Raw genomic sequence first — 21872 nt, forward strand, 5'->3', positions numbered from 1 at the left:
TAGTTTAGTTCTTTAGTTCTGCCCGTTACTCATGTACAGGAACAAGCATGACATCTGCAAAGCACCCGTTGACCCTTATACCTCAATATTCAGACTTCACAAGTCAAAGAGAAATTTCTAAGTTATGTATAGCCAAGAAGTAAGAGTTTTGCTGGGAAATAACTAGCTGGAGTCAAACTCCCATCAGTTTTAGAGCCAGCCCAGCCGTGCTGATAGCTCTGCTCTTGGCTTGGGATGATGCTGTGGCCGGGTGAAGCGCAGCTCCAGGATGCCCTTGTCCCAGCAGCGAGTCCCACTGAAGGCCAACAGGTACAGACACTTCATTCCTCCTTGCTACCACCTGAAGCAGGACGAACAATCTATTTTCCGGTAAAAAACAGGGATGGAAAGGCAGTTTTTAAGCGAAGGCTGCCCTCCTTGTTACGCAGCCTGTCTCCGGGCCTCAGGCCGGCCAGGCTGAGCCTTCTCCTCCGTCTCCCCTTCCCACAGCCGCAGGGCTGAGGAGAGCGGCAAGGCGAGCACCCGGAGCTCCCCCTCAGCACTCGCAATCCCGGCGTTTGCGAGCGGGGAGTTGGTAGGATGACACACGGCAACGCCGGCCGCGCCCCCGCAGGGGCCGGGCCGGGCCGAATAGGGCCGGGGAGGTGAGTGCTCAGCCCCGGTACCGCCCCCCTTCGCGGGTCGGGACGGGACGGGACGAGGGCGAACACCCCGCGCGGCGGCGGCTGTTGCCCCTCGCGGCGCGCCCCGCCCCGCCCCTCCCAGCCCATTGGTCGACAGGCGGGGGCGGGGCGCGCTGGGGGCGGGGCCCCCGTCAGCTGTTCGCGGCCCGCCCGGCGGCGGCGGCGGCAGTTTGGCGGTGAGGAGGCGGCGGCGGCTCCCGGGACGCCCCGGCCCCGCGGGACGCCTGTCCTGCTTCTCGGTGAGTGCCCGGGAAGCCGTTTCGCCACTTGGGGCTGCATCTTCTGCGCCAGGACTCCGGTCAGCCCGGCGCCGAGACCGGGAGAGATCGTGACAGGGAAGGGTGTTCGCCCCGGGGCAGTCCCGGTGCGTCCGTCCGGGCGGAGTGGAGCGGCTCCTGCCCGGTGTCCCGCGGTGTCCGGAAGGGCGGGGAGACGCAGGGGGCACGCGGGCTGGGAATGAGCCTGGTGGGCACAGAGAAGGCAGCGATTCGCTAACGTAAGCCACGGCTAATGAACCGGTAGCCAGCGCTACCCCTCCCGGGTCGCCCCTCCGTGCTCGAGTGTCTCGTCCCCGGGCTCGGTTCGGAGGAGCCGCATGTAAACCTCTCGTCCGGAGAGGGCTCTGCGGGGTTAGAGCCCGGGAAGGGCAGAGTTAAAAGCAGTTGGCGGGGCCGGAGCGGGGCCGTCCAGCTTTGTTTTGGGAAGCTGGCAGGCACGTGCGTGCTGAGCCCTCCCTCCGCCTGTCAGAGCGGGCGTGCGGCCGGGCCTCCCAGCCCGCCTCGGCTCGGCTCGGCGCGTCGGGGGCTTCCTCGGGGAGGGGCCGCGGGTCGGACACGGCGCCGGAGAGGCTCGGACTCCGTGTATGAGCCCACCGTCCGGCACAGCCCCGGAGCCCAAGCGGTTCGGCGTCTCTGCCGGACCAGACCCGACCCGCGGTGGCTCTGTGTATCCGCGGCTCCCGGCATGAGATGCCTTTACAGGCTGTGGGAGGAACTTCAGGGGGTTGTAGGATGAGTTATCGTCTACGCCGCCTCGGCATTCTCCCTTTAGCATTTCCTCAGAGCTCTGCAAAAAGAGTCGGACCTTATTGCGGAAGGTCGAGTGAAACTTCTTGCTCTCTAAAGCCCCTTTTGTTCAGGGTTTGCTCTGCCGCCTGGCTTTGTGCCTTTGTTGCACTTTCTTGCGCTGAATGCCCGAGTCCCAGTGGGGCTCTGACGGATGGGATCTGGCAAATCTTGCTGCAAAGACAAAATACATTATCGCCCTGCCTTTCTGTCAGGTGATGGTGATCCAGCAGCTGGGCTGGCAGATCATCCATGCTGCCTCTCAGGGCTTGTAATTCCTTTCGGTGTGTTACTTTAAGCCTTGGATGAGAATGTTAGGAGTACTGTGCCAAGATAGTGCTGCTGTCATCCAGCAGAGCTGGACCAGCTGTGGGGCTGGTACCTGTTCTGCTCTGCAAACTCTTCTTTGGGAGTTGTGGCTGGGCTGAGTGAATGCTGAGATGCAGCAACTTAAATAGCCATAGTGCCCCCAAGTTAGAGCCCTGCACAAATGGTTTTTGCACTGCTCCTGCCCTTTGTCTCCTCTAGCATGTCGGTGTTGTGAGTCTGCTCACCTGGGGGGAGATGGGAGCACTGAACAAGCACATCCTTATAAAATTGTTATTAATGTCTCCTTCAGGCCTGAAATTCCTCTTGCTAGTCTTCCATTCTGTTAAATGCTTCGCAAACCAGAGCAAAGGAAGAGAGATGAAGAGTTGAATTTCACTGCCTTGTTTGGAACTGGGTGGAAATCCTGGAGATGGATCTCTTAGGAGACTGTCTTCCAATTGGGTTAGATGCACAGGTAACAGCAAAGGGACTTGTGGCTTTTTTAGTAAATTTGCTTCTTATTCCTGTTTGTTTGCAAAGAGCTCTGAAATAGTGATTTAGGCTATATTGGTTTTTTTTTCCCTCCACCGTCCTTGTCCAACTTTGTGCTGCAACAGACCTCAGGAGTGTTTACTCTGGCAACTGTAGAAGTCCTGCATTGAGCACTGACACTAGCAACATTTTTTCTTTAGTAGTAGGGTGAACTAATGCACCGACAGTGCATGTAGGCTTGAGAGTAATGAAGTGAGTGCATTGCCAAGATTGGGAAGTGTTAAGTTGACCTGAGAAAAGAAATAAGAACTTGAAAGGAAAGTTGACCCTTATAGGGAAAAGTTATGAAGACCTTCACAGAAATGGCTTTGCCAGCTTTTGCTAGTTCTGTCACTGTGGTCTGCTAAAAGTCTGGCCTTGCAGCCTTGTGATTACAAGAGCTTTCCTTCATCAATAAGTAATAGATGGGGAAAAGTGAAGGAAATGTACTATAAAGTCCAAATATGAATGGCCAAAGCAAAGCAGACCCAAAAGAAGATGACTGACCATGGGGCAGTTTGAAGGATTGTGGTCTTTTCAGTTTCTAAATGCTGTGGTTGGGGACTGACTCTCTCCCTGTGACCAGCTGTGGAACTGGAACCATGGGTGGACTCTTAAACATGTGTGTACTCTGCCTCTCTCTCACCCAGCACTTGAGGACTTTCCACAAAGCCCTGATTTCACCACTGAGTCACTCGCCTCTCTTGCCCATGCAGATGGGCAGCAGAGGGAGGGAGCGACAGAGGGAGGAAGGGAGGGAGGGTGGCAGGGCTGTGTTTTACTGTTGGAGCAGAAGGCATTCTCTCTTGGACAATCTTCTTGTGTCTTAGCTGTTTCCTCAAATGTCCCTTTATTGCAGGAGCAATGGATCGCCCCAGCTACCTGGAAGAGGACTATTCTAGCCTGGATGGGCTGGACGATGACGTGTTTCACTCTGATGACTTTGGACTTGCAGGTCAGCCTGGTGAGATGACTGCAACTGGCATTTTCACACAGAACCAGTCCTACAGCTGCCTTCTGGGGAGGTTTCAACTATTCCCCCTCACACACTGCTGTGGTCCCGGTGTCAGGCATCCTGAGCAGCAGGACAAGGCAACTCAAACACTCAGCCCATCCTCTTCCAGTCAGGATGTTATGTTGCCTTGTGGAGTCACTGAAGAGCCCCGGAGACTCTTCTATGGTAAGAGCACTCCAGTGTCACCACCTTTGCAGCAACGAAACTGTCCCTTTACCACTTCCCCAATCAAGCAAGGTTTCTTTCATTAGGGTGTATATTAAAGGACTGAAATTATTTTGCTTTCATCCCACTCCCTCAGGAAAGATAGCCTGTACTTTCTTACCCTTGCTTACCCACTACAGGTACCAGGTATTTCCTCATTGCTTCCACTGTCCTTGATATTCCCACTCTTTTTCCTTTTGTCTTTATCCTGCCACATTTTATTTTAGTGCTAGACATTTAAGTACTCACCATACCTTGTACATGGCCATTTTACTACATATTTTAACTTCTAGTGCCATCTCACGCACATGGGAAGACTCCTAGAAGTTTTCAGCACAGACAGGGAAATGCAAAAAATTGCACTTAGTGGAATAGCTTTTATGCTCTTTACTGGAGTTACTTGTTGGCTAAGCAGCACGTGCATCAAGTATTTTACTGATGGGACACTATTCAGCTTTGTGTATCCGATTCAGCTTTAATCCAAATCAGTCCCACAAAATGCCGGAGAACTGAGGAAGGTCTGACAGAAAGGATACGGCAACCTTTAATGGGAGACAACTTGAGTCAGAGATCTTGTAAAACTGTGAAACTGTCATAAATAAACATAAAAATCAGCACTTGTCTGAGCTATGAACAAACAAAAGGAATCAAGTGCAAGATCCTGCCAGTCATTTGATTATGGGGAGCAATACAATGCTCTACTTAATTGAAATAAATCTCTTTAAAAGCCGAACAAATGTTTTACTGGATGCTGACAGTACACAGTCATTTGGCTTCAGGAACTGGACTTTAATGAGTCAAAAATTTAGGATTTTGTGCAGCTCTTCCCTCTGTAAAGCGTACTGAGTAGAAGCGCTATTCTTCATGCTGGAAGAATGACTCTTCTTACTTCTATTTTGTAGGGAATGCTGGTTACCGTTTACACATCCCTCCAGGTGGCTTTGCATTGGATCCGCACCTCCGAGAGGAGCCTCAGGAAGGTCAGCAGGAGACCCGGGCTGAGGTGCAGATTGCACGGAAGTTGCAGTGCATTGCTGACCAGTTCCACCGGCTCCACATGCAGAGGGTAGGGTGTCTCTGGAGGGGAAGGTGGGCGTTTAGCTACCCACAGGGGGGGCTCCCAGCACCAGCTAAATGGGCTGTTGCCTAAGGCAGCAGACTGCCACCAGTGATAAAATGTCAGGAGGATCTGCATTTTGCTTTTAGTAGATTGCTGACTCTTCCTAAAGATTGGCAGGTGGAGGGAAAAGAATGTGTGGGATTGCATTTACTGCCTGGGCCAGTAGCTGTACTGTGTTAGCTCCTACTATTCCAGCTCTTCCAGATCCTCAGCAGCTGGGTCACTGAGGCTTTCTCCAGGGATCTTCCCCCTTGCTTTCTATTACAGTTTTTGCTCTTCTCCACTCTCCTCACCACCAGTGTCTTCTCCTCTCTCCCACAAGTGGTCATCTGTGGCTTATATCAGCTCCTCATCCTGGAGATGACAACAAGCCTGGAGTTTGTTCTGACACTCCTTGTTGTCTAAGGGTAGCTGTCTGAAATGCTGTTGAGTATATTTAGATCATGCTAGACTTGCTAGCAGCCCCTCTTGACACAGTCCTAGCTAGTGTCTCAGACTTGAGACTAACTTCTTCACAACAAAAGACAGCTGTTAGATGCCATCAGGTCTGAAAACCACAATCCAGAATCTTGATTTTGTTTAAAAAAAAAAAAACCAACAAAAAACCAAAACAACAACAAAAAACAAAACCAAACCAAAACCAAAAAAGACCCCAAAAAACCCCACCAAACCAAAACAAGCAAAACTTTGCTTCAAAGAAGTAAAGTAAAGCCAGCACCCCAAAAGCCCCTGATTCTTCCTTCCTTCCAACTCCTGTTGAGTAGGGATGAAATGGAAATTGCAGTTTGTCAGGGGTGGCAGAAATTTGGCATTTGGCAGCACTTTGCCATTTCTGTGCAAGCCCAAAAAGGAGAGTGTGTATCTGCTTGTATACAAAGAAGCTGACACTCTTGCTGACTGCAGAGAGGGGCAGAAAACTTCACTTGACTTTAAATGAGTTGATGTGCTTTTCATGATGGCATCTATTGCAATCTGTCTGAAAGGTAAGTGAGTATCTTCGTCTTGATCAGAAAATGTGGCTTGTGGCTGTGCAAAGTTTTGGTCCCTTCTCATCACAGAGATGAGGTAATTCCGGGAGGCTTCATCACCAAACAGCAGGAGGATTAAAGAAGCTGTAACAGGAAGATTAGCCTGTAGAAATGTAGATGGGGCTATGAATGTCATTTAGCAAATTACTGGAACAACGAGCTACCGGGAGTTTTCGTTTGTAAGTGTTGTGGTTGAATGGGGTTTTCCCCAGTGCCACCTTTCCGCCAGCAATAGCTGAAGAACACCCCCCCCCTTCTCTAGCCAGATTCTTGAAGGAAAGAGGAGGTTTAACCACCTCGGTGGAGTAGCCCTGGACTGAACTGGTGGAACTGGTTGTAACTTGACCCCTTCCATCTCGGGGGAGCCTACCTATCTGATGTCTGTGCCTTGGAAACGCATCCAGGAGTGCCCACCCAAGCCGCCCCCGCCGAAGCTGCTCCTCGTCGGGTTCTGTTGCTGCCCTGTGGCCCGGGGAGAGCTGCCGGTGCCAAGGGGCTGCCCGTGCCGCGGGCAAGGGGGCGGGCCGGGCAGCCGGTGCCGCGGGCAGGGCGGCCGGTACCGCGGAAAGGGCAGCCGGCCCGGACCCGTCAGCCCAGCGTGGGGGAGAGAGAGTAAACAAAAGCCTCCGCCCGCCCCGCACTGCCCGAGCGCAGCCAGCGGAGGAGGAGCTCTGCTGTCTTTGTTTGAACTGGAAGAGCAACAAGTTGTAAAGAAGGGGGGTGAGCAGGGGGGGGCGTTCAGCCATTTAAATTCGAAAACAAAACGGGAAAAACAAAACAAAACACAACAAAAACCCGACCCGAAAACTTAACCCGAGGACGGAATAGTTCAGCCAGTGGTTCTCCACAGCCTGACCCTGGGATGGGCCTTGGCATTTGGATCTGTTGAGGGATTCTTTCTTGTTTGTCAGGAAAACTGAGTACCGAGCCACATACTAGTGTCCAAGTCACTGTTCCCCGTGGAGTGTTTTGTTGTCATGCCCAGTCCCTTCCCTCCCAGCCCTGTATGGAGGATTTCCTTTGGCTTTTGGCACAGCTCTCCAATGCAGAAGCCCCTCTGTCCTGTGTGCAGTGACTTCCCAGCCTCTTGCTGAAGAAGCAAGCAGCCTGCCCCTGGAGACACGTGAACTGGTTCACAATGTGTTGTGGTTTGGAAGGGGCAGTCTCTGAGATGTGGAAAACTGGGCTGTCGTTTGTCTTGCTGTGAAACTAATCCCCAATTTGGATGCCCCATTCCAGCTTGTCTCAAACATTTGGTTAAAACCAACTTTCCAGAGTGGTGTCTTGAATCAGAATTAGAATACCACAAAGTTAGTCACACCAGTGTGGTCTTGTGAAGTCCTGAGAGAGAGCAAGCCTGGTTTTCAACAAGCTGTGCCTTTTTTGGAGCCTACAAAACATCTTATCTGTGAACCTGTGAAAAGAAAACTGTATGGGCCCTTTTAGTGGGAGTTGGGAAAGGCTTTCAGCATTGGAGAAGTGCATCCAGCTAGCTGAAGAGTTGCTCTCTCATGGCTCTTAGAGTTTTGTGAGACTCCAGCAGCTCAGCTATGGCTCCCATTCTGCTGCCACAGCAGCAAAGCTGTGTTGACACAAAGGCCACTGGTTAATGTACATCCCTGGCTGAGAGAGGAACTGAGCAGGCAATAGCTGCTGAGATTGACGTCACTGAGTTGTCACTGGACTCAGCTGCACACAGTGTCTAACCCTATCCCACACTGGGAACCCTGGAGAGTCCCTCTTATCTCTTCCCTGGGCTCCCAGAGCTATGTGGTATTTATTCTGTGGTTCTTGGCGATACAAAAGACTTTTGGGTATGCATTTCATAAGAATAAGAAAGTTGGCCCTACCTATGCTTGCTTTTGGCATGTACGCCATTTTCAGGGTTTTGTTTCCTATTAATATATTAAACAGAATACAGTAGTTTAAAACCTGGCTTCTTCATCCTCAGAACAGTGCTAGAGCAGCAGTGCAACATGCCCTAGCACTCTGCAGATTTCATCTCCTTAAGATGCTGAATCTATCATAGGAAGGACTTCAGCAATACTCTGTGGTTCTATGTAGCAGAGCCTGCTACAGTGTGCAGGGGGCTCTGCAGAATGGTATGCAAGACTCATCTATGTTTTCTTGAGCTCTTTAGTAGTTCTTACCTGTTGAAGACTTCGTAGCTTCTGACAAGCTTCTCTGTTTTGCTTTTCTCGCTCTGGCCCTGGAAAACAAATGTAGAACTAAGCTGTGCTTTCTGCAGGAGAACCCAGTACCTGCCACCTCTTTCTTCATAGTGCAAGTGTGTCTTTGCTGTGGAATCTATGAACTGCTTGCTGTAGCCCAGCCTGTGGCTGAGCTTAAAGAAAGTAGTGTGAGGTTACAGAGGACAGAGCTGAGCTTAGAGCATCTGCTTGTCAGCTGGCTGGAACATGGACTGCCTGCACCCAATGTGTCCAGGTCCTGGCAACAAGTGCTTGGGCTCTGCTTGGGTCCTGAGTGCCCTTGTGTTTCCTTTCTCTGTCTTGAGAAGGAGCTTCAAATTGTGCTGAACTGACAGTGTATTTCATGATTTGACACAGCTTTCTGCTACACAGGGTATGTGTAGACAGCCAGGGATGCTGGCAGCAGGGGTGTAAAGTGCCCCATAGCAGCATGGGCTTATACAAGAGTGTGGTGGATGACACTGAATATTGGTATCACAACTCTTCAGTTTTACTTGCTCCATTGAGACACTGGAATGCTACAGCTTTTTCCAAATAAAATAACTCTTTCTAAGCAGGCTGCAGCTTTCAGGGGTCTGCTTTTACTGCATCTCTTCTTCATGGTGATAAGATCACTTCACGGGGGATAAAATTGTCTCTTTAAGAGCCAAGGAGTGGTAGCCTTGAACAGTTCTGGGCTCAGGTCCAAACAGAGCCACTGACTTGCTGTATGACCTCAGACAAGTCTCTTGACCTCCTTGTGCTTCAGTCAACCCATCTGGAAAGCTTGGTTTAAAAAAAGCTGAGCCTCAATGAGAACCAGATGCTGAATCAGAGCTGAGCTTTCTTGAGTAAATAAGTGCATTACAAACAACAACAAAACTTCTTTCCAACACATCAGGAATCCTGCAGTTGATTTAGATATGCTGACCATGCTCAAAAAGCCTCGGTGGATCTAGCTATAGAAAACTTTGTTTCTCTGAATTCCCCAGTTAGTTCAGCAAGTCACTCTCTTGCCATCACTGCAGCGAGGTTGAGCAGCCTGTGGAGCATGAATGCCTGCATCCACACTGGCTGTGTACCTGTTTGCCTCAGTTTAAGGACACTGAAAATGTCCAGGAGGAAATGTTGTTTTCCTTTGAAAGTGAAACTTGTTACATCTTTGCATTTTTTTTCCCCTCCTCACTCATGAGAGTTATTGAGGCCTCCTCTGAGATCCTCCAGCTTATGCAACGGGGAACCTGTGTCTCTTTTCAGAAACTGACTGGTGTGTACTACATGTGCAACATTTATCCCAAACTCCATCAGACTTTTCTCCATCATTTATCAAGAACAGTCAAGACATTTCTTAACAGCTGCTTTTTTAAACTGGAATTGTTTGCAGGAAACTGCCCTTTATGATGACTTTACATTTTAGGAAGAATGTTGAGAAAAGTTTCCCAATAATGCCAGCAGAGACTCTCAAACTGCCCTGCAGTTCAGCCTGTAGCACCAGCTGCTCCATACTTTGCTTGTACCTCTTTCAGACTTGGGGTAAGTGCCTTCTTTCATTTCTTGAGTTGGGACAGTACATTTCAGGATCTTATCTAGTGCTTGTTGGTCCCTCCTACTGCTGTGCAAAGTAGTGGTCTCCTCTTCATCTCTGTTGTCTGTGGGTTGCTCAGCAGTTAAGGACTTGCATTTCCAGCTAAGGATGCAGGAGCATGGTGAGAGAGAGTACCAGATGGAGAACTCCTGAAATTAATTGCCCCATTTTCAAGTGTAGGGGTTAGAGTGGGTGTGAGGTTGGTAAGATTGAGATAACTCTTGCAGGACTATGGAACTGAGATCCTAGGCTTGAGAAAAGGAGGATGCCATAGGGGGAAGAGGAATTCTCAGAAATTGGATATGAGGAAGTGGAGACACTTTTTTTTTTTCCATCTTCACAAATGACAATGAAGGAAGAGGTGGGCTTGGAAGTTCACCTTGCCTTATGCATATACATGACACAGAAACCTGTTGCCCCTTGCCAGCACCTTTTCTGAAATCCTGCTACCTGTGGAGCTTATTACTTGACAGAAACTTGCTGGACCCTTTCATATCTGATGTGAAATTATATTCTTTGGTATGTTAAGAAAAGAAAATGAGAACAAGATTATAGTTGTGCTACTGTATAAATCTATGTTTCTCCTATATCTTGAATGTTGCGTACAGCACTAGTTTCCTTCTTCCAAAAATAATGCAGCAGAACTGGAAAAGGTTCAGAAAAAGGCTAGAAGGATGATGAAACTTCCATATGAAAAATGAAAAAATGGGCTAGGACTGCTAAGCTTAAAAAACGCCACAGAGCAAATGGCGTAGCAATATTAAACAGAAATCAGAAGTGACATGAAGGAGATGGATGGACTAATTTTCCCCCAGTACACAAACTAGGCAGAATCAAGCTAGTATGAGCCAACTCAAAGTCAATGAGGTAGTTTTTCATACAATAGGTAGCTCTGTGGACCTTCTTGTCAAGGCATATTGTGCATCCCAGTGCTTTTATCTGGGTTCAAGGGGAATCAGGACAAGTTTATGGCCATTGAAGGAGACATTAAATAGAAACCAGATCTGCCTCAGGAGGTACTAAGCTCAAACCAGTTAGATACTGAAAGAGAGTATTAGGGGGAGCTATTGCATGTACTTGCCCTCTGCTTGTCCTCAGGTAGGCACATAAGGCTGCTGTTGAAGGCTGGGCTGCGTGAACTCTCAATGTAACAGTCATATACAACTATTGTATATCAATTTAATAAAAAACTTCTGCATCAGCCTAGTCTATCCTCTATGCTTTTAGCTGGCAAAATATTTAAATATATTATGGGTTCGTTCCTGCTTAAAATAGGGGATAATGTTGAAAAGCAAAACTTCCTGCCTAGCTCTGGTAGAGGAAGTGAGCAAAGGATAAGGCAGGAGAGCAGTGCAAGCTCTGTGGAACTGCATGCCATGAATCCTCTGCCCCACTGGGTGCAGGACTGCAATGTCTTCACGCAGCAGTTCCACAGCCTAAAAATACCAAGATTGCCCACACTGAAGTGCATGAAATAATTATTTGGGAGAGTACAAATGGATTGTTTTGCAGTATTTCTAACATCACCTGCAATATTGCTGTGCAATTTAAATAGTGTCAAGTGCTGCTGCTTGTCTCGTGCAACCCTAGTGGTCTCCACAGGCTCCTCTGCATTTCTTCAGCTCTCCTGGCATGGTTCTGGCTGTGACAGTGCCAATGTGTTTTCTGCTTGTAGCAGTGTGACAGCTGAGAAATTACTTTTCAATTAAGAAATAATTGTAGTAGTATCCCACTTCTTTTTGAGTGTGGGAGACTAGGAAATGCAGGTTAAAACTTGTCTGAGATCACACAGGGATTGCTGATTGGAACCCAGTTGTTCTGCCTCCAGTCTCTCCGCTTAGGTCAGCTGATCTTATTAAGATACTGCCATCTCTGAGGGGGATGATGAGATGTTTGGACTGGTTATTTATGATGAGGAGTGTGTTTGTATTTTATTCAATTAAGTTTTATGGTGGAAAGGCAGGAAAGCAAGTGCCCATCTGCAGAGTCATCCTTTGTTTCAATCCATTGAGGAGGAATGTCCTGCTAGCCTTTTATAGTCTCTATTTGGCTTGGATTGGTTTTTTTATTTTTATTTTTTGTTTCTCCTCGGTAGCTGCCCTCTCCAGTGGCACAGAAACCTTTCTGAGGACGGTACCACGGCAGAAAAGAACAGTAATCTAAAAATAAAAGCAGTGAGGCAACTCCTATTAACCCCAGTTCGTTATTTCCGTGCTGTAAGGCCTGACCAGGGGCTGGCGGTGGGGCCGGGCAGCCAAGCCTCCAAGGAGAGCCCCCGACGGGCACCCGAACCGCGGCTGCCGAGGAGGAGCGGCCGAGAGGCCGTGCGTGAGAGCGGCTCTGCCGGGCAGTGTTTGCGCTGCGGCTGCAGTGTTTATATCGCTCTCTAAATTTAGCCTCTGAGTCATCAGAACTGCTGACGAGAGGCAGCTCTGCCCGCAGGCTCCGGCGCTGCACCTGCCCGCCTTCCCGCCCGCCTGCCCCCCCTGCCTGCCTGCCCTGTGCCTGCCTGCCCCCCTGCTCGCTTGCCCTTCTGCCTGCCCCCCTTGCCTGCTTGTCCCTCTGCCCGCCTGCCTGCTTGCCCCCCTTGCCTGCTTGTCCCCCTGCCCGCCTGCCTGCTTGCCCTCCTGCCTGCCCCCCTTGCCTGCCCCATACCTTCCTGCACTGTGCCTGCCCTCAGGCTCCCCTCACAGCCGGGCAGCGCTGCACCCAGGCCAAGGCCTCATACCCCACCACCCTGCCAGCCAGGATATTTTCCTGTCAAAACTTTTAAAATTGTGTTATTTTAACAATCTCACGTTAATCGAGAGAGGAGGTCTGTCGTGCGTTCGGGGAGCACCTCCCTGCTGGTGATGAGGGGAACGAATCGGTGCGAAGTGAGAGGGCAGAGTCCCGGTGCTGGCACGGGCGGGGTGATGGAGTGATGGACGGGGTGGGCGGTGGCACAGCCCCTCAGTTCACACTCCGAGTGAACCACCCTGCCTGTGCTTGCTGCCCGCAGCTGTGGCGGTGGGAGGGATGGGTGTCTTCTCCTGGGAGAGGAGACGAGGTGTGGGCGTCTCTTCGTTCCTCATTGTCCCTCCCACGACATGGGGGCGAATCCCCTGCGGACCCCGTGCCACAGGTATCGGCTGCAGGTCTGTGGAAGTGCAGACCCCCTGTTTAATGTATATATGGAAAATAAACTGGCATACCCCCCAGGGGTGCAGGAGGGGAAGGCTGGGGGCCTGGGAACGCAGTGGCCGGTGGTTGCCCTTCCCAGGTTGCCGTCAGCTGGCTGTTGCCATGGCGTCTGTCTGCTTCCCCTTCCTGCCCGCTCTGGAGAGGAAGGCGCAAGTGGCTGCATGTTTGTTTTTGAACTACAAGAAAGTTGAGAACAGGCTCACCTGCGCAGCTGTGTCTGCTGCAGGTTTGGGGCAATGAGCATCGCCGTTTGCTGCTGGAAGCGGTGCCTCCGCAGGAGTCAGTGCTGCCCCCCTTGCTTAGGCTGAGCAGCCTGTAAATGGGTTTGGGGGAACTCCTGCACCCTCCATCCCTCCTCCTGCACCCGCTCCTGTATATCCTCTCTCCAGAAACACGTGTGTTGCTTATCTGTGGAGGCTTTGGGAAAGGAAGCACTACTTGAGATGACACCTCCCTCTGCCACAAGTTTAGTTCCACGTAAAAAAGCCACAGGTTTGCAAGCCAGGATGAAGATCCCCAAGGAATATCCTTGTGCTCTTCTCTGTCACTAATGGTGCTGCTAAGCTCCTCTTTCAGTTTTTCTGTTACACTTTTTTTCCCTTGCTGCTTTTACACATGCATTATTCTTTGGTCATTAGGATTCACAGCTGGAAAGATTTGTATTTGACTTCCATTGGCCTGCATTTCTCTCTCCAGTGGGGGACACCTTCTGTAACCTCTGTTGCCTTGGGGACTATGACTTTCTAGTCTTTCTCAGCTAAAGCATATTTTGTGGTAGCACAATATGCCTCCAGCCACCTGGCAGCCAAAACAGCCTTCGGCGATGAGTCAGCAACTGCTCCCGGTGTGCAAGTATTTTTGTTTTTAGTGAACAAATAAACCCCAACAACTTATTCTAATACTTGTATTAGTCATTAAATGAAGAATGATATTTCTTATGCACAGATAGAAACACGTGCCATTAGTCTTCTTTTTCTCTAACGGTGTCATTTATGGCCATATCTTAATCTTTCTATTTAAGATGGGATCAGAATTTGACCCCTAACCATCTGGAAGTCATGAAGCAAACTCAGAAGTTGTCCATGAGATCAAGAGGGTAGACAGGTGTACCCTTTTGTATAAGTGACAGGAATGTACCAGACCCACATATGATGTGGATATGATGAACATATTATTATTTCAAGGAAGAATATTAATGGCATATATGTGTCAAGTGGAAAAGTGAATCCTATGCATCTTAAAAACATTCATACTCAAGGATTCAAGGAGCTGTATCAGAGGGACATTTTCTTCGAAGTATATTACCTGTCCTCGCCTTCCCTTGGTCACCCATGCAAGGGCTTGGTCAGAGTCAAAAACTTTTGACATGCGAGGTACTATTTGGCAGATATGTATCTGTATTCTTACACTATGAAATGTATTCAGAATTAAATATGAGGAGGCGATAAATGTCAGGTCAATACTGTTCCTCTTTTATTTGCTTCCAGTAAAAGTCTTGCTGGTTTTTAGTGTTTGTTTACAAGTAGTCTGGCTTTTGGTTCAGCACAGTTCATGGATTAGACTTCATTAATGTACTGTTGCTGCAGAGGACACTTTTCCTGTAAAATGGCCTTTCCTTGTGACTCATTGCATTCATGCTAACATCTCAGACAGACAGTCTCTTAAGGATATCCCCTTTAAAAAGCAGCAGCTGCAATAGGAAATGGTTTTATGTGTTTCCAGCTTTGTGTTGACTTACTGTATTTACAAGTCTAGTCTTCTCTAGTTACAGTTAGTATAGAGGGCAAAAGAGGCTTCTTTCCATTTTGGGGAAGGATCTTCAAAATGTTCGTTGTGTTGCTACCACATGGAGGTGGCAGAGTGTGTTCATTAGTGATACTTTTGTGCAGTTGTGACTCTCAGAATTGAAATAGGGGACAAATCATCATAATGATGCTTAGGAAACTTACAAACCTGTGCCACAATAGTTATGAGCCTTAGAAAACTGCAAGAATTGACTTGACATGTATCACGTCTGAAAAACTTCGATGCCAAATTCATGGAATCACTCTGCTGGGTTTTCTGTCCTTCCTGGCAGCTAAGTTATTCCACACCAAAAACCCCTCAGTCTTGAAATATTTGAGCATTTGGTCTTGGCAGAGATGTATCTAGGGAAACACTACTGAAACTTGTGAAAAAGACTTTTTTTTTTAGGCTGGGACAGTTCTTTCCATAAATTGTTTACTCTATCTCTACTGTAAAGAATATCTGCCATTTCCATTCTATGGCTCCTCTCCCACACTGAATTAGTACCACAGAAAGCAGATCAGCCCAGGAGTAAAGCCATAACCCTGTAAACCCTGTTAGCTGGGCTTGGTCTTGAAGCAAACAGTCCCAGCTTGCTCCTCTTCTGAGGTCACCTTTCTGTTGTGCTGGCACAGGCATCAGCTTTGCTACATGATGCCATGGGTCAGATGGATTAGGATGACCTGGTCAACAGTAAAGGCAACTTCTTTATGATGTTAGTTCTGGACTTGATGATTGTACTGCTGTCATTCACTTTCCTGCACTCGTGTGAGGAGAGGACAGTGTGAAGGGGCTGTTGCAGTATGCAGGCCAGTGAAAGTGTGTGGGGGACTACACCACCATGGAAGGAAATCGTGGCTGAATGCAGACCCAGGGGAATACAAGCCCTAGGTCTAGAAATAAAATCTGGAAAGCTGAAACCTTCCCTCAGCCTAATACTATATTTTTTTCACTTCAAAACAAAATTAATGATTTAGTGTCCTTCATAAAGTGATTTTAGAACTTATGCTTCTTACAAGAAGGGGGGGAAAAGGTTGAAATAATTCCTATTCTCATCTTGCATGGAACTTTCCTTGAGTGTCTTAGGCAAAAAGTGGGAAATGTTTTTAACTGGAGAGGGACAAAAATGCTGTACCAAAGAAGTGGCTTCAAGAGGTAGTGAAATAAACACAACAGAAACAAACAAACAAAAAAAATTACTGTTTGGTGTTTGTGATACCACATTCCAATGGTTCTCTTGCAGTTCTGTAACCCATCTTAATTGGTTGAACTCTAAAACTCTTTATCAAATAAGACCAAAACCCAAAAAGTTCGTTCCCCCTTCAAAAAAAAAAAAAGAGGAGAGGAGGATGAGCTCAATCCTTCCACTGTTTTTCCCTGAACGTGGCCTCCTTTCCCTATCACTGCAAAGAACAAGTAATCCTTTTCATCTGAGGTGACATGTAAAACTTAAGTGGGAGACAGAATATTTAAAAACCTGTTATGGTGTGTGAGCAGGGCAAAGCAGGCTTCTACATGAAGCAGGGCATTAGTAAAGGGATTCTTGCATGTGTTTGTCCTCCTGACAGTGTGGAATAGTTAAAATTGCATGATCAGCACACCTCCTCCTATCTACCCCTAAATTAACCCACTTTATAAAATTCTGTGGGAGTTTCCATTGAAGAGGGTCCACCAGTGAAGCTATGTTTCAAATTCAGCATTTCAGTACCAATTTTTTAACATCCTTTTGCATTTCCCATACTAGGTCCCTATAAAACACTCCTTTACCCCCTTGTCTGTCAATATAATAAAGTTGTCTGCCAAAGCAGATTGTCTGCACAGCATCTATAGGATGGTTGTGCACCATGCTCTCTTAACATAGTTCCCTGCTTGTGAAAACAGCAGAAGAAGGCATTGTACTGGTGTGCTGCTCCATTGACATGCTAACCAAAGAACTCTGTTTAAGGAGCAATCCAGGTATCAGAGAATTACAGAATCATAGAAAGTTAGGGGTTGGAAGGGACCTTGAAAGATCACCTAGTCCAACCCTCCCTGCCAAAGCAGGGTCACCCACAGCAGGTCACATAGGAACGCATCCAGGGGGGCTTCGAATGTCTCCAGGGAAGGAGACTCCACAACCTCCCTGGGCAGCCATAACAGCTTGATGAAAATAAGGTATCTAAATGTCATTAGGTCACAGAAGTTCCATATGCACGTGCAATCAGGCTTGGGAGTTTGTCTGTATGGAAAAGGGTGAGAAGAATCTCTGGAGTTTTATGAGGAAAGACAAGCCTGGCTAAACCAAGAGAAGAGTAACAAAACACAAAGCATCTTGCTTTTTGAGACCAATCCAGATTTTTTTAACTTACCTCTAGGGGATCGTTTATAAAAGACTCTTTCACCTGTAAATATAGCAATGCCTGGACAATCCATACAAACTGAACCCAGGGCCAATTACTTTGAAATAAATGATACCAGTCTCTAGAGCTGCTGTCTGTGGGTTTTTCTTCAAACACAGTGGTGTTGAAATGTGTGATGGGATCTATACAAACTCTTCTAAATCTGAGACAACTAATAAGTCTTGACGGTAAGAAGAATGACCCACTGCTAAGATTCAAGAGGAACACAGGTTTTCTGAAGCCTGTTTTGTGTTTTCTTGTGATTCAAATGGCATGCTGAAATACGAACATGATTTAATGACTACCTGGGAGGGATTTGAAGAGCTGTCTATTGACAGATCTCCAATAAACAACTCCAGTTGCAACTCTCTGTGATTACGTAAAGAATGCTTTGCAGCCGTGTTGTTCTGCCCTGTTGGGCTAATCTGAGTTGAAACATCTTGTTCATATAATGTGCTTCAGTGCTCTTTTATGAACTCCTGTGTACTAAGGCAAAGTTGTTGGAAGCCAGTCTTCTGTTTCCTTGTCTGCTGGGGATTGGAGGGGAGAGGGGGCAGGAGAGATTGGGGCTGGTTTGTTTTGTTTTCCAGAAATGATCAGTCCTGCTTAGCAAATATGGAATTCTGGATGAGAAAACAAAGACTGACTTCTAATAGAGGGTTGGTTATTGAGGTGAAATAGTATCCTGGGCTGGGCAATGTAAAGAGAAACCCACCTGTTTGTATGAGATGCCATTAAAGTGCGGGAAGGTGGGGGTATAATCAGAGCCACTTTTGCAGTGGTGATTACACATAACAAAAGAAGGAACAGTGTCCCTGGCCCAAAGGTGCATTATATAGCCCAGTGTCCCCCTGAAACTCAACTCCCATGTTTCTTCTTTGACAATGGGACCTGAAATAACCTCTTGGTTTTGGTTTTTTGTGTGTTTTCAAGTATGTTCTTGCTTAAGGTTTAATTGGCTCCAGTCAGTAGGAAAGGGCTCCAAGGCTGATTATTTATGGCTTACTGTCAAAAGTGGCTATAAAAAGGGCAGTATTATCTTGGAGATGCTGGGAAGGAAAATGTGGTGGGGGGAGGGTGGGGGAGTGTGTGTGTGCACGAATGTGTTTTCTTGTACTAGATGAAATCAGAGTTTTGCTGTCTCAGCAGTGTGGTTTAAATTGAAGATTAACCCTTTGACCTTCACGGTGTCAAATCACTTACAGATGGATCACCAGTTATATTTTTTTCTTTTTTCTTTTTTCTTTTTTTTTTTTACTTTTGGGGTAAAGGGGGGCTTTTTTTTTTTTAAAAAAAAAAAAAGGTTGTTTGTTCATGCAGCTGGGGCTTTTGAAAGGCTCAGAAGCCAATCTGATTAAAAACAGCACTTGGCTAAACTCTGCAAAATCCTACAAGCAAAAAAAAAAGTTTAATCCTCTTGTGCACAATGCATAAAGGGTCTGCTCTTTTCTTTTTGTAATGTTAGAGCTACAATTATTTCTGGAGAACTTATCATTTCCCTCTCTCCTCTCATCCCTTGCTGCACCCCCTTGTTATGCTGATGGGATTAAAGTGTCTACTCTTGAAAAGTGTAACTGAGTTGTTATTGGAAAAGAGAAGTGGTATGTTGCAATTTTAGAAATATAAATAACCTCGCTTCAACTGTTCTTCTCCACAGCATCAGCAGAACAGAAATCAAGTGTGGTGGCAGCTTTTTCTCTTCCTACACAACTTGGCCTTGAATGCAGAGGCGAACAGGAACCACACTGGGCAGAGGTGAGCATCGCCCGCCTGCTGGAGGTCGCCTCAGTCTGCAGGGAGCACTGAACAAACACTGGTTGGGGGGAGAGACCCTGCACACCGCCGGCCGGATGGCAGGACTCTGCATTTCCGATAACTCGTCTTCAAGTCTGGGGGGTTTTACGGACTCTTCTTTGCCGCTGCCTGCCTCCTGAGGCAGGGAGCTCTTGTCCAACACTGTTGAAGGAAAGCCAGAATGTGGGTGTGTTTGGTGAAGCTTGCTGCTGGTTCCCTGCGCCGGTGACCTCTGTGCAAGGGAGGCAGGTGTTAGACTAACAGCTTCCTCTGGCCTCTGCGTTAGTCAGTGGTAGAGTGCAGGAGTGTCATTTTGGCTGCTAGTTAAAAATGATGTCTGGAAGTGATGACTCTAAGCATACTTTGGGTATCTTCCAGAGCAGATGCTTGATTCCTCCACAAAGAAAGGTCTCTTTAGCAATGAAAACATTCAAGTAGCTTATATCCATCAGGTTACTTGTTTTCTGCATGAGTTAATATTTTTTTTCCTTGCACCCTGCGTGAGAGAAAATCACAGAGAAATCTGATCTCTTCAGCCTTTCCATTGGGCACCAGTTGCAGCTCTCTCATGTGGAAGTTGTTCTTTGTCATTGTCATCCACAGACAAAATCATTTCAATAGACCAGTCTTAAAATTGAACCTTCCTGAGGCTGCTGGTGGGTAGTTTCTGCCACTGTTTGCTTCCAGTTCAGTGTTCACAGTGCCTGTGAACCAACATGGAGCAAAAACCCATGAAATACAACCCAAGCATCAATTCTTCTACAATGCTAATGTATATGTTTTTATTAGTTTTATGATGGGTGTTTCTTTTGTTTTGGTTTTCTTTTATCTTACTATAATGTGGTTGGTCAGGAAGGCTTAGGTCCCAGGCATCTTTTGCTTCAAGGTCTGACAGGGAAATTATTAGCAACGAGTCTGACACATACACTGTACCAGCAGTGTGTCCATTACTCTAGTATGTAATGTTTGGAGGCTGCTGTAGGCGTATATTGACTAGCAGCAGTCATATTACTTCAAGGGAGATCTTCTAACATTTCCTGGTTTGTATGCACTCAGAAGTTTGTCCATGTGGCTGACACTATTGGACCAGCACAGGAAAATTACTCTACCAAAAGGAAGTAGCCTAAAATATTGATGGCTATTTCCTTGTAGCCTTAAATGTTGTTACTTCAGAAACCCAGTGACAACTAGGGTAAAACATGAACAGAAAAGCAATACAGAGTGTATTTTCTTCAGACCATTTCCATAATGCCACTGCACATATTTGTAGGACTCAAATGATACAACCTGTGTGAGGAAGAGCTGTCCAGAAATTCTCTCTTCAGTCCTGTTACAAACATCAGCTTCAGGTCTTAAGGAATTCTGCTCTTGGTCCATTCTGAAAAATAAGCATTACCGTATGGAAGGAGTAGGTTACTTGCACATATGCTTTCTCTTCCACCCCTCTTTGCATATCCTTCTTTAATTCATGCTTTCTCTGGTATTTGTATAATTTCATCATTGCACTGTAGTGTCTGGTAACAATTTGCTGAACACAGTTAAATTTGGACTTTCTCCCTCTTTCTCATCCCCATTCCCTTGATTTGCACCCTGCTCTACTGTGGCAAAATGTGCTTTAGCTCCCTGAAAGAGGTCCCCAAGCCTTTTTCATATTCACAGTCACTCTCCTTCAACATAAGGAAAGTTTATGTGAGAAAAGTGTTGTGGTTTTTTTTTTTCTCTTCTGTTCTTCTTCTAGCTAGAGCTAAAGTAATATGTTTGTCCATGATGGTTAATAATTCATATTCATTAATCTCAAGTAATATAGGGGGGGGTGGGTGGGTTTTATGGAGAGGGAGGGTGGGGAGTTATTTTTAGGAGGGTGGATTGTTTTGGGGTTTATGTTGTCTCTTTAAGCATGTGCACTACAGAGCTACCCAGAGGGATACAAGTGATAGCTGTTGCAGACTATGCTACAGCAGTATGGGGAGCTGCCCTCTGCCCACGATGACAGAGATGAGGCTTCCCATACTTTGTTTTGCACAGTCTGCTTGGAATAAGTGCTGGTCATTGGAAAATGACGACTTATACTGGGGGGCAAGACCTGAGGGGTAGTGCAAACACAGACTGAATTAGGGACCCCTGAGAAGCTGGATGTTAAGGAAAAGACTGTTAAATCAGAAGCTCTTACAGAGGCAGGAGTGTAAGTGCTGAGGCTCAGGAAGCAATACAGCAATGCTGCCTGCCCACACAGCATGCTCTAGGATGTGATGCTTGCATTTTTCCACTGGCTGCCAGGACCCCTATATCAGGAACTGTCAAAGCTACACTCTAACAGCCCTGCAAACTACAAAAAAAATTCAGAAAGTGCATCTGACACTTAAAAACCATCGTGAGCTTTCCCCTTCCTCTCTGCCTTTACTTGACTGCAAAAAAGGCCAATAAAGCCTGTTCTCTGGGTGTGTAAGCTGGAAAGATAGGTCTGGTAGTGGTGCTTTCTGGTATTGTGACCCAGCCAGTTTATCCAAGGTAAGACTCTTCCTAACATAGAGAAAGAAGTATCTGAAACTATTCCTCAGGCAGGCTGCTTGCCTCAATAGAATCATTTGGCTCAGGGAAAGATAGTCCATATTTCCCACTGTAACAACAGACTTATCAAAAGTGGTCATGCCAGGGTCTCAAGTTAAAATCTCCTTGTACAACAATACTTCATTGGAGACATGGAGCTCATGCTAGACAAAGGCCGACTTCCTGCAATATGCATGTTGGTAACTGGTGCCAGAGATTTACAACCACTGATAATATATTTTAATTATATTCCATATCTGCATATCTTGGAGAAAGGAAATACATTCTGTCAACCCAAAAGTCTTATTTTGCTTCATGTAGATTTGGAGGAGCAGCCTGGTTACTCATGGAAAAGCAGCCTACAGTCTCACCTACTGGGGGAGATACTGGGTAGATTTCACACCTTCATCAACAAATACACCAATGCACAGCACCCATACAGTTGTCACCCATCCTG

At 47.0% G+C, this 21872-nt stretch overlaps 1 protein-coding gene across 4 annotated transcripts; it reads left to right on the plus strand.

Annotated features, from left to right (window-relative positions):
- The first annotated feature begins 845 nt into the window (after nt 1-845).
- On the plus strand, nt 846-20663 carry BMF (Bcl2 modifying factor). 4 transcript variants are annotated; one of them, XM_030452445.1, is made up of 5 exons: nt 855-922; nt 2367-2531; nt 3447-3767; nt 4709-4872; nt 18732-20663. In XM_030452445.1, the coding sequence occupies exons 3-5, from the start codon at nt 3452-3454 to the stop codon at nt 18831-18833; spliced, it is 582 nt and encodes a 193-aa protein (XP_030308305.1). In that variant the 5' UTR covers nt 855-922; nt 2367-2531; nt 3447-3451; the 3' UTR covers nt 18834-20663. The 4 variants fall into 4 exon arrangements, with proteins under 4 accessions (XP_030308304.1, XP_030308306.1, XP_030308307.1 ...); XM_030452444.1 differs by lacking the exon at nt 2367-2531 and having other exon boundaries at nt 846-922; XM_030452446.1 differs by lacking the exons at nt 2367-2531; nt 18732-20663 and adding an exon at nt 11824-11896 and having other exon boundaries at nt 846-922.
- The last annotated feature ends 1209 nt before the right edge of the window (nt 20664-21872 follow it).

This window comes from Calypte anna, chromosome 5A, assembly GCF_003957555.1.
Source record: "Calypte anna isolate BGI_N300 chromosome 5A, bCalAnn1_v1.p, whole genome shotgun sequence".
Lineage (NCBI taxonomy): Eukaryota > Metazoa > Chordata > Aves > Apodiformes > Trochilidae > Calypte > Calypte anna.